The sequence below is a fragment of the Macaca thibetana genome, chromosome X (assembly GCF_024542745.1).
Source record: "Macaca thibetana thibetana isolate TM-01 chromosome X, ASM2454274v1, whole genome shotgun sequence".
NCBI lineage: Eukaryota > Metazoa > Chordata > Mammalia > Primates > Cercopithecidae > Macaca > Macaca thibetana.
In genome coordinates this window covers 149,554,414-149,566,880 of record NC_065598.1, presented here as the reverse complement: position 1 = coordinate 149,566,880, position 12,467 = coordinate 149,554,414, and the positions used below count along the sequence as shown (strand labels likewise).

At 39.0% G+C, this 12,467-nt stretch overlaps 2 protein-coding genes across 7 annotated transcripts in view; one reads left to right on the top strand and one right to left on the bottom strand.

Annotated features, from left to right (window-relative positions):
* Positions 1-12,467, top strand: part of F8 (coagulation factor VIII) — a 198,989-nt gene that overhangs the window by 146,948 nt on the left and 39,574 nt on the right. For 4 of the 6 annotated variants that reach the window (XM_050775409.1, XM_050775408.1, XM_050775410.1 and 1 more), the window contains 4 exons: positions 205-321; positions 928-999; positions 2,438-2,523; positions 6,082-6,237. In XM_050775409.1, coding sequence (XP_050631366.1) covers positions 205-321; positions 928-999; positions 2,438-2,523; positions 6,082-6,237 — 431 coding nt within the window. Of the gene's footprint in view, positions 1-204; positions 322-927; positions 1,000-2,437; positions 2,524-6,081; positions 6,238-12,467 lie in introns of those variants that run through there. The other 2 variants (XR_007722453.1, XM_050775412.1) reach the window with 2 other exon arrangements.
* FUNDC2 (FUN14 domain containing 2) overlaps positions 1-12,467 on the bottom strand; it is a 192,099-nt gene that overhangs the window by 175,482 nt on the left and 4,150 nt on the right. The gene's annotated exons all lie outside the window — the stretch shown is intronic.

The following is a 12,467-nucleotide window of genomic DNA, read 5'->3' as shown; positions in this document are numbered from 1 at the left end:
GGGGGGAGGGGAGTAGTCAGAACTCAATCTCCATGACTCCCAACTGTAAGGGTCACCTAGCAAGCACTTTGGGTTTGAGGGGTCCAAGAATAGTGGAACTACCAAATTTGGTAGGTCTACCCTGATATTTCACATAAACCAATGTATCTTATGCTCATTTTTTAGTGAAAAGAAATAATTTGTGTTCCTTTTGGTTTTTATAAGGTGTTTTTGAGACAGTTGAAATGTTACCATCCAAAGCTGGAATTTGGCGGGTGGAATGCCTTATTGGCGAGCACCTACATGCTGGGATGAGCACACTTTTTCTGGTGTACAGCAACAGTGAGTAGCCATGTGGGCAGAGGTTCCCTACCCACTCAGCCTACTTCTTTACAGCTTTCCTCCTTTCTCGAATGGTTGCTTGTGTCAGGAAATAAATACAAGCTTACATCATTATCAAATTTAAAAAGAATATTGCTGGTAGAAATCATCAGAGTTCTCAGAGGAGGGCAGATATACTTGAAGCTTTGAACACTTTGAACCTGAAGCTCTAAATAATTGACCAGAAAAACACCTCATTTTCACAACTTGGTAAAGCTCTAAGATCTCCACTAGCAGATTTTGGAATTTAATGTTGATTTAGTTACCAGATAATTTAGAAATATTACTTGGAAGAGTTTGGAGATTTAACCCTAAACAAGTAAGAGAACCACTGGTCTATTTATGTATGGACCCCAGTTTTTTCAGCTGTAAAATGTGAATCATTCTAGCACCCGTTAGGATTAATTAAATGAACTAATACAGTAAAACATTTAGTACAGTTCTTGGCACATTTAAACACTAAAAAATATTAGCATTTGTTGACATTCTCCCATTTTCATTGACTTACATTTGAGAAGCTGAATTTTGTGCACTTCTAGTTACTGTGTTCCACCTGTTTCATTTCAGAGTGTCAGACTCCCCTGGGAATGGCTTCTGGACGCATTAGAGATTTTCAGATTACAGCTTCAGGACAATATGGTAAATACTATTATTTTTGCTCCAAGAACCTGGGCTGATTATATCTTTTTTAATAATCTGTTGGAGAATCTCAGATAATGAATCCATCTCCATGCTTCTATTTGCTCTATTCCATAAGTGCCTCTCAAATACATCTCCTCCTCTCCACTTCCCACTGTGGCCATCTTAACTCTGGTCACTATCATTTCTTACCTGGGCAATGACACTGCCTCCTTAAATATCCTCCCTACCTTCACTATTCCTTCCTTGAGTCAATTCTTTTCACTGTAGCAGGAAGCTACACTTTCCTGTGAGCAGTAATGGTAACGTTTGACTAGGGTCTATAGAGAATTCTCAAAAATTGTTTTAGAGCACTACTGCCCACAGGCAAAATGCAGCACACTGCCTGTTTTTGTATGGCATGTGAGCTATGAACAGATTTTCCATTTTTAAATAATTGACAAAAAGATGAAGACTATTTTACGACGTGAAATTATAAAATTCAAATTTCAGCATCCATAATAAAGTCTTATTTTGGAACACAGCCATGTCCATTAATTTACATCTATGGCTACAGCAGCAGTAACATAGTTGCAACAGAGACCATATAATATGCAAAGCCTAAATGATTTACTATCTGGCCCTTTACAAAAAAAGTTTGCCAACCTATGTTTTTGTGGGGTAAAAAATCCCCTTGAAAAAGAGGCTTAAGAGTTGTATACCAAAATAGTAACATTTTTCACTAGGTGGAAGGGTTACATTTTAAAATTTCTTTTATTTGTATTTTTACTTATTTTTATTTTTACTTTTCATTTTCTGATTTTTCTACAATGAATATAAATTGTATAATAAATAATAGGCCAGGCATGTTGGCTCACGCCTGTAATCCCAGCACTTTGCGAGGCTGAGGCAGGCAGATCACCTGAGGTCAGGAGTTCAAGACCAGCCTGGCCAACATAGTGAAACCCTATCTCTACTAAAAATACAAAAATTAGTCGGGCATGGTGGTGCGCAATTGTAGTCCCAGCTATCCGGGAGACTGAGGCAGGAGAATTGCTTGAACTCAGGAGGTGGAGGTTGCAGTGAGCCAAGATCACGCCATTGCATTCCAGCCTGAGCGAGACTAAGCAACAGAGCAAGACTCTATCTCAAAAAAAGAAAAAAAAGAAAAGAAAAGAAATAATAATATTATTATTTGGTAGTGTCGGTAACAAATTGCAGTATCAGCTAATTAGCGGTGCTAACAATTAACAAAATTATAAATTTTAGAAAATAAAATGGACAACAAGGATAAGCAGTATCCTTAGATAGTAATTGATACTGGTATGCCATAAAGCCTTTATGTTTTTCTCTATTTTCACCACAGCTTAGATTAATCTTTCTCAAGACAATAATTTTATTCTCAAGTGTCTAGGACCAACCCAGCTGATTTAATCTCTGTTTCTTTACTTCGGCAAAGGACAGTGGGCCCCAAAGCTGGCCAGACTTCATTATTCCGGATCAATCAATGCCTGGAGCACCAAGGAGCCCTTTTCTTGGATCAAGGTTAGAAAATTTAATCAATGGTGGGAAATGTATCACATTCAGTCAATTGCATTACTTATTCCTCCTGTAAGCTCAAAGGATTCTATGAATATGAGAAAACTAAAGAACAGAATGCCTTATGATTTGTATGAAAGCAGTCATGAACAAAGAGATATGGGGATAGAATTGAGTATACTGATATGTTGTATTTCTGTATTTTAGTCCTTCTACTGAATATTTTCTGAATATTTTCTATAATATTGAACTCATCATCTCTCAATACAGTATATGTTATTATTAGATGCTGCCAACCGCCCAGGTGTCCTTAAGTACTCCAATCCCCTTTATTTTAACATAAAACAATGGTTCACAAATGCAAACCACATGTGTAATTTTACATTTTCTAGCAGCCACGTTTTCAAAAATGTGAAATTCACTTTAATAATACATTTTATTTAACTCAACATATCTGAAAATACTATCATTTCAACATTTGATCAATCGGGCCCCTTCACAGGCAGACAGATGATGGAAACTTCTGGGTCTCTTCCATGCCTCACAAAAGCTGAGGGCAGCTTGGCAGTGCCTACTCAGCCTCTCCACCTAAACAGGAAATGGAGAAAACATTTTGGTTTCCATCTTTGTAAATAGCATGTCTATTAATGCCACAGCATTGTTTTGTAGACACTGCCAATTTTGACTCAATCTGAGCTGCTGTTCACTAATCCCTAAGTATTTTTTGTTTGTTTGTGCTTCTGCCAAACAACATGTTATGTTCTTCACCTTGTATTTCTATGGTTATTTTCAACCTTAAATGTATCCCTATATAGAGGACATATTTATCTATTTGGCCGCCCTGTGTCTGTGCTATTTAATTTTTTGTAATAACATTCTTATTTGGGAGGGGGGAATTATATCTTCCTCCCTAGATACAACCTGATAAGACTAGTAAATAGAGTGTCCTGTCTGTGCCTAGCCAATGAACCCTGAACAATATACCCTGTTGTTTCCACTTACTAGATTTGGCCCATTGTTTCAGTTTGCCAATCTTCAGTATCCCAAAGTGTTTCCTAGTTTTTCCAGTTACTGATTTGATCAGTAAACTTTGTAATACTGCAGCAAAGTCATGATCAAAGTATTGAAGTAGATAAGACTTCCTTAGTATGTGCACAATACTAAGCAAGCTAGATGTTACTATCATCTTCATTTCAGATAATGAAATTGAAGCATAGAGAGGTCCAAGTCACATTGAAGCATAGAGAGGCCCAAGTCACATGGCTAGTAAGTGACTGAGCCAAAATTCAAATTCTGATGGTTGGGCTCCAGAACCCTAGTTGGTAACCATTGTACTACACTGTTTCCAGAATGCTCCCTTTAAGTTGATAACCATCTATTAACTGTCACTGTTTACTTATGGAAATTAAACCAGTTACAAATCCACCTAGTTATGTTATCATCTACCACTATTAAATCACCTTATCTTCAAGGTGGTTTTTGCCATCTGTCCTACTAAGGTCCAGCTAGACTTTTTATATATCTTGTAACTTTAAAATAAACCATGGAGATGGAGTTGAAAGGCGTGCTGACAAGGAAGGGAGTTGGAGAAGGCATCTATTCTCGTGAGAAGGCCTGAAGAGTGCACAACAGCCTGGCCACAAGAGCACTGGGCTGGCTTGAGGAGCACCAGGTGACCAAGACCAGGCAATGCACAGGGGGAAGTCAGCAGGCTCCATGGAGATACGCAGCTGCAATATTTGTACTTTTATACAATGAAACTCATTACCCCCTTGCTTACTTCCTAGTAGACAGATGTGTCTTGTAGTTACACTGAAACACCCAGCTGGTGCACATAGGTGAAGCTATTGAGTCTGTAATTGTCAAACTGCTCCCAGGTGTCAATTATAATGTAGAAGAGGCACAAGAAGATGAAGTAGATAAGCCTGGCAGTTTGTCAAGCATTCATCAGTTGCCAAGCATTCGTCAGTTGCAGAATGTAGGTAGGCTGCCAAGGCTTTATTGTAGCCTGGTTCTATTGCAGCTTTATTCTAGCAAGGCTGCTAGAAAATACAATAATCACTGGTCCAAGAAAAAACTCTTATACTCTATCTATATGAAGAAACAGTAAAAGTCAATTCAGTAAAAATCATGATTTTTGTGCCTGTTGCTTTCACTTTTTTATGCCATAATACCAAGATGTTAAAATGAAGTGTCTTTGAATGGGAATACCATCTAATCTGGAAAAAGACAGTGCTGCAACTTCTGAAGACCTTGACACTCTGTCCTGTTACCCTGCTTCATTTTTCTCCTGCATTTATCACTACTTGAGGCTATAAACAAATAAAAACATATATGATATAAGGTCTATTTCCCCTACTCAACTGTAAGTTCCATGAGGGCAGGGCCTTGTTTCTTGTTTACTACTCTATTCCCTGTACCTAAAACAGTGCTTGGCACATAGCAAGTGCTAAAAAAATATTCTTTGGATGAGTGTATGAATGGAACTTACAGTGAGCTGAAGGAGGCAGTTATTAAGCACAAGAGTCATGACCAGTCCAATTTGTGTGTGTCAGGCATCTGTGAAAACATGCTAAATTTGACTTGCTTGTTAGGACAGTAACTGATACTTCTAATGTTCTTGTAGTCCACGACCTCTTCTTTAAGAAGTGTCCATTCTATACTACTTTTCCATTATTCACTCATTCATTCCAAAGCATTTGCTATATAGCAGTATTACACCAGATACCATATTAGGTGCTGGGGCTAGAGAGAATATAAAAGCTAACATTGATCGAGTGTTTAGTATGCACTAGGCACTGAACTCAGCACATTACATGTATTAACTCTTTAACCCTTATGGCAGCCCTTTGAGATAAAAACTAATATTATCTTCACTTTACAGATAAATTGAGACACAGAAAGTTTAGGTTCATTGCCTTAAGGATCTCAGTCTAATAAGAAAAGCAGAAAAGCAAAGCAACCTTATAATATGGTGCAATAATTTGCTATAATAAAGTTATATACAAAGTGAAGTAGAAGCATAGAAGAAGCAGCACTAAATTTGTCTGGGTGAGTCAGAGCAGGCTAACCAGGAAAAATAGTTTCTGAACTAACACTCAAAGGAGGTGTAGCAGTTCATCACTGACAGTGATGTTGGGCTGGGTCTGGTTTGGGAAGAGGGCAGGAAATTGGCTTTAGTCTGAGACTGAGGTGTGGGCAAAGCATTAGCTTATGTGGGTCCATTAGCTTATGTGAGTCCACAAAAGGGGTGTGTGTGTGTGTGTGTGTGTGTGTGTGTGTGTGTGTGTAGGAAATGGGGACTCAATGATTTGGTAGTGGTTTGGTTTGTCAAGAAGCAGGCTGGGAACTCAATAAGCATTTTTCTATTCATTTCTATTGTTTATCCCACAGCTTCACACACACATGCACATTTCAACATTGGTGACTGCTTCACTTGCACATGTCAGGTAATGATGGACACATCTGTAGCAATGTAGATTCTTCCTAAGCTAATAATTAGTTTCAGGAGGTAGTACATACATTTAAAAATAGGTTGAAATAAAGTATTGTTTTAATTGGTAGGTGGATCTGTTGGCACCAATGATTATTCACGGCATCAAGACCCAGGGTGCCCGTCAGAAGTTCTCCAGCCTCTACATCTCTCAGTTTATCATCATGTATAGTCTTGATGGGAAAAAGTGGCAGACTTATCGAGGAAATTCCACTGGAACCTTAATGGTATGTAATTAGTCATGTAAAAGGAATGCCTGAATACTTTAAAGAATTTTGGCAGATTTCAGATATTGGACAAACACTCTTAGCTTCTACAAACTTAACTCCAAAAAATACTTTTTCACTTATAAACAATAGGAGTTATTACGGACATATCAGCAAAAATGTAGTAGTGTCAAGGCTCATAGATGATAGAAATGAAAAGATGCTGTATTGACAGAATTATGTGATTCAGGATTGTGTGGATTGATGATTGTGAGCTTGCTTATTGATATCCTAGGTTTGAGGTTATAGTAGGACAATCAGGTTGAAATGTCCAGCAGGCAGTAGGTGAAAGACAAGTTTAGGGGGCAAAACCATGGATGGAGATGAAGATTTATGACTTCCACATAAAAGGATGGGTGAAACTTTGGGAATTGATGAATTCTCTAGAGGTGAGCTCAAGACCCTTAAAGGCTTAAAACCTCAGCGTTATTGTCTACTCTTCCCTCATTTTTATGCCCACAAATCTGGTCAATCCTTTATTTGTAATGCCTCTCACATCTTTCTTCTGTTTCCATTTATACCACTGTTGCCACAGCCCAGGGTCCCATCACCTCACACTTGATCTATTGTTTTACATTCCTAACTAGTCTTCCCCTGTTTCTAATCTATTCTCCAACAAAGGCTGCACATCATTTTCAGGATAAGCATCAGTTGCCTGTCTAAAACTTTTCAATATCTTCCCATTGTCTTCAGAATAAAGTTCAAAGTCTTCAAATGACCCCAAGCAAGATAACTTTTGTTTGCCCCTTTAGATCCATTTTCCTGCTTCTCTATCCTGCTTCTTGTTCTGTGAGGTGAGCTTGTATAGAATACATCAACAGGCTACCTTGTCCTCCAGCTTTTGGTTGGATTTCACCAACAGGGAGCACTGGCAAAAGATTGGCATATTTATTCTTCCGACTTTCCCCTTGTAGAGGAGTTCACTCTCTCTCTCCACTTAAGGTCACTGTTTCCCTCAGAGTGGCTTTTTCAACCTGTACTAGTTACTATTGCTGTGTACCAACCCACTTCAAAACTTAGTGTCATAACAAAAACCATTATGTTTTACTCACAGATTCTGTAGATCAAGACTTTGGGACACAGTGGGGATGGGTGGTTTCTGGAGCCTCAGTTAGGAATATTTAACAGCTGGGTGCTAGAATCATCTGGAAGTTCCTTCTCTTGCTTTTCTGGTGGTTGGTGCTGACTGTCAGCTAGGACAGAATCTGGGGTTATTGACTGATGTAACTTTACATGGATTTTCCCTGAGGCCTGGGCTTCCTTACAGCGTGTTTCAAGGTAGTTGGACTTCTTTTTTGTGGGGCAGGGAGGGTGGGAGGAGGACAGAGTCTCACTTTGTTGCCCAGGCTGGAGTGCAGTGGTGTGATCTCGGCTCACTGCAGTCTCTGCCTCCCGGGTTCAAGTGATTCTCCTGCCTCAGCCTCCTGAGTAGCTGGGACTACAGGTTCATGCCACCACACCCAGCTAATTTTTGTATTTTTAGTAGAGACGGGTTTTGCCATGTTGACCAGGCTGGTCTTGAACTCCTGACCTCAGGTGATCCGCCTGCCTCAGCCTCCCAAAGTGCTGGGATTACAGGCGTGAGCCACCGTGCCCAGCCTGTAGTTGGACTTCTTATACACCATTTTAGGGCCTCCAAGTGTGAGTGTTACAGTTAACAAGGTGAAGACTACATAACCTTTTCTGCCCTAGTCTTTAAGTTATGTAGCATCACTTTTGTCAACAAAAAGAGTTGAACTCTGTAAAATATTTTAAGAGATTTATTCTGAGCCAAATATGAGTGAGTATGGCCCATGACACGGCCCTCAGGAGGTCCTAAGAACATGTGCCCAAGATGGTCGGGGCACAGCTTGGTTTTATACATTTTAGAGAGGCTTGAGACATCAATCAAATACATTTAAGAAATACATTGATTTGGTCCAGAAGGCGGGACAACTCAATCTGGGGGCTTCCGGGCTACAGGTGAATTTAAACATTTTCTAGTTGACAATTGGTTGAGTTTGTCTAAAGACCTGGGATTGATAGAAAGGGAATGTTCAGGTTAAGATAAACATTGTGGAGACCAAAGTTCTTTTGAAGTCTTATAGTGGCTGCCCTTAGAGACAATAGATGACAAATGTTTTGTATTCAGATCTTAGTTAATCTCTTTAGGATTGGGAGGGGCTGGAAGAAAAAGATCTAGCTATGTTAATAGAGATTCTTTACAGATGCAAATTTCCCCCTACAAAGAACAGCTTTGCAGGGCCATTTAAAAATATGGCAAAGAAACATGTTATGGGGCAAAATATTTTTATTTTCTTCCTTGTCTCACAATGTTATTCCAGAGTCAGGTTGGAAAGTAAATCATGATATATAAAGGTTAAATAAAACCCATCTGATGAGAATTTATGATTTGTAGGGCATGACTCCCCAGGCCCCTTAGATAGGAATTTGGGCAAGATAAAAAAAAATCAGAGTTTAGTCCTCACTTTCAATACATTCTATTGGTTATAAGCAAATCACATATCCACCTAGATTCAAGGGGAAGAGACATAGACCCTAATTTTTAATGGGAGAAATGTTAAATAATTGATGGTCATTTTTAAAAGCCACTACAATAATCTATCCAATTCTCTCTTTCAGGATGTTTCTGTCTCTTCTGATCCTTTCAGGTTTAGGGATTGTCAACAAACAAAAAGTTAAACCCTGTAAAATACCTGAAGAGATTTATTATGAGCCAAATATGAGAGACCAGTGGCCTGTGACACAGCCCTCAGGAGATCCTGAGAACACGTACTCAACGTGGTCTGGCTACAACTTGGTTTTACACATTTTAGGGAGACATAAGACATAAATCAATAGATGTAAGATGTATATTCATTGAGTTTGGAAAGGCAGGACAACTGGAAGCGAGGTGGGGCTTCCAGGTCGTAGGTAGATTCAAAGATTTTCTGATTGGCAATTAGTTGAAAGAGTTAAGTTATTGTGTAAAGACTTAGAATCAATAGAGAGGAACATCTGGGTTAAGATAAGGGATTGTGAAGACCAAGGTTTTGTCATGCAGATGAAGCCTCCGGGTAGCAGGCTTCAGAGAGAATACATTGTAAATGTTTCTTATCAGACTTAAAGAGTCTTTTCTATCCGTCTTAAGGTCTGTGTTGATGTTAATGCTGGTCAGATTTTTCTGAATTCCAAAAGGGAGGAGGGTATAATGAGGCATGTTTGATCCCCACCTTCTCATCATGGCCTGAACTAGTTTTTCAGGTTAACTTTGGAATGCCCTTTGCTGAAAGGAAGGGTTCATTCAGATGGTTGGGGGGATTAGAATTTTATTTTGGGTTTACGGGATGGTAATACTCTGTTCCCACCCTCCTAACTAGTATATTTATTAAATCTTCCACAAATTATCCTAATTTCCATGTTTTCTGTTCCTTGCTGGATCCCTTGTTTCATACAGTAATTGGTGCTAGAAGAAACCCCAGGAAACAGATTTTCAAAATGCAATTCTAAGGTTACATTGCTAATATATTCAAGAAACACAGAGATAACATATTTGCCTAGGAAGAAAATAAGCAGTTAGGGAATCCATGACATGTGTTAGTATTATAGTTTCTCAGATTATCACCAGTGATACTATGGGATGAGTTGCAGATGGCAAGTAAGACACTGGGGAGATTAAATGACAGTGGCATTTAGTCACTGTGGCAACAAACATAGCCATTACCTGATTGTAGAATGGTCTGTCTTCTTACAGCCCTAGAGGACATACACATGGAAAAAGAAATGAAATGTGACTATATACTGTTATGCCCAGACCGTTTATTCCCCAAAGAAGACCACCAGAGTCCAGAGTCAAAGCTAAGCAGCAATGATCTTTATTACAGGTTCGAACCTGGAACTCTCACTCACTCGCAAAACGAGACGGGCAGGAGAGCTCCCCCACTGAGCTCCGAGCAGTGTTATACAGTCTAAGAAAAGTGGGCATAGAGTTATTACACAAATCAGATATATGATTGGCTAGTGTTTGAACAAGGCGATTTGGCTAACTATGATTGGTTCCCGCCATTTCTGATATTTCGGTTCAACCTTTGAGGCGGGAGAGCAGGTTTATGGCAGCAAGAGTTTATCTTACTTAAACACGTCTTGTGACCTTGCCTCAGAACTTACAAAATCTCAGAACGTGCAGAAAAACAGGTACTCACAGAACTTACGAAATCTCTGGTATGTGCAAAACAAAATCTCTGGTACGTGCAGAAAAACAGGTACTCACAGAACTTACGAAATCTCTGGTATGTGCAAAGATTAGAGAGCAGAACAAAGGGTGTAGCGGGGGGGAGCGGGTACACATCTATCTTTGTGTCCTTTCAATACAAAATAAGAACACTGATGAACATACATGGAAAATCAGGATGCATACATAGAGCTTTTGAGGAATCCTCCACATCCTGTGGTTGTAGGCAGATACGACTTAAGGGCTGAGCATAAGTTGCAGAGCTGCAGTGACAATTAAATGCTCAACTCTACCAGATCTACTGTGCTGTGGTAAGAGTACTGGTGGGAAGGAGTGAAACTCTGAGGCCTCCATTGAAACTCCACCTCCATTTGAGATGGAGGCATTTAGGCAGACATGGATGAGGCTGAGAATTGCAAACCTCCAAATTCCCCTGAACCTCCTTTGCCTGAGGAGGCAACCACTCACCAGTCTCTGAAGCAGTCATCCCTCTTTTGCATAAAAGCCTTTCAGTGGCTATAACTGGGATAGGTGCCTCACAAACCAGTGACTGTTCTCCTTAGAGAGCCTGTTTGGCCACTACAAAAGCCAGGCGAGTCACGGAATATGACAGCAGAGCATCACAAATTTAATCAGGTGGTGATGCCAAAAAAAAATTGCAATTCCAGATATCATATCTCTGTTGAAGCAAATTTACACAGGCCCAGGAGCCTGATATAGAAGTATTTACCTAGAAAATGCTTTTTCTTCATTTCCATGCATTAGTAAAATCAGAATACATTTGAATTTACCAAGTAGGAACAAGAGTATTAAGTTTACTGTCCATGCATCAGGGCAATGTTAGCTCTTTTGTTTTCTATCATAATATAGACTCAAGTGACCTCAAACATCTTTACATCCCACAAGCACCATGCCTGTCCATTACACTGATGACATTACACTGACAGGACCTGGTAAACATAACAAATAAGCCTATCTTGTTCCTGACTTTAATGAGAATGTAACCTGTGTTTCATTGTTTAATATAATGTTCACTGTTAGTTTCAAATACTTTTTATGACGTCTAAAAAGTTTTCTTCTATTCCTATTTGCAGTGGCAACTGAATTTTATCAAATGCTTTTCCAGCATCTTTGACATGGTCACATTTCTCTTTTGTATTGTCAGATTATACTTAACATTCAGTAGTGTGCTGACAATAAATTAGCAACCCACAGGGGAGCAAAGTGAGAGGAGGTTAGGAAGTAAAGGCCTTGATTTATAGCATTGGCAGATATCCCTGACATAAATAATACTCCCATCATGCCTGGCCCCAGGGGTGGGAAGAGATGCTTACTTACAATTGGCTCTCACAGACCAGTGCAAGAGAACTACTGTGCTCCATTCCTGGGAAAACTTTCATCAGTCATAGTGTGTTAGTCATTTAAAACTTAGCTGGATCCAATTTGCCAACATTTTATTTATAATTTCTATATCTATATTCATGGATGAAATGGGTTTAACTTCTTCAGTAGCTCTACTTATCAGGTTTTGGCATGAGAGTTATATTAAACTTGAAAATAAAATGGGAAAGCTTCCATTTTTTCCATGAAACTATTGCTCTAGAATAGCTTATTTAATGTAGGAATCCAGTATTTAATGAGAGTAAATGAAAAAGCCATGTGAGCCATGTGCTTTATTTAGTGAGAGATACTAGGCTATATTTTCCAATCCTTATGTGATTATTGCTATTCTCATTTGTGTTGCCTTGAGTTAATGTCTGCAAATGTGCACATTAGAGTCATATATCCCTTCCTGTGCCATACATCTATATCTGTATACATACATATGTCTTTTCTCCTTTTTTCCCCTCTGTAGCAAGAGTTGGCAAGTGTTTGTCTATTCTATTAATTTGTCAAAGAATCAGCTCAGTTTTAAACTCAAACCTGGTTTTGAAAGAGGTGTTTCTAGTTCATCAATCTCTGTTCAAAACTTTAAAAATTC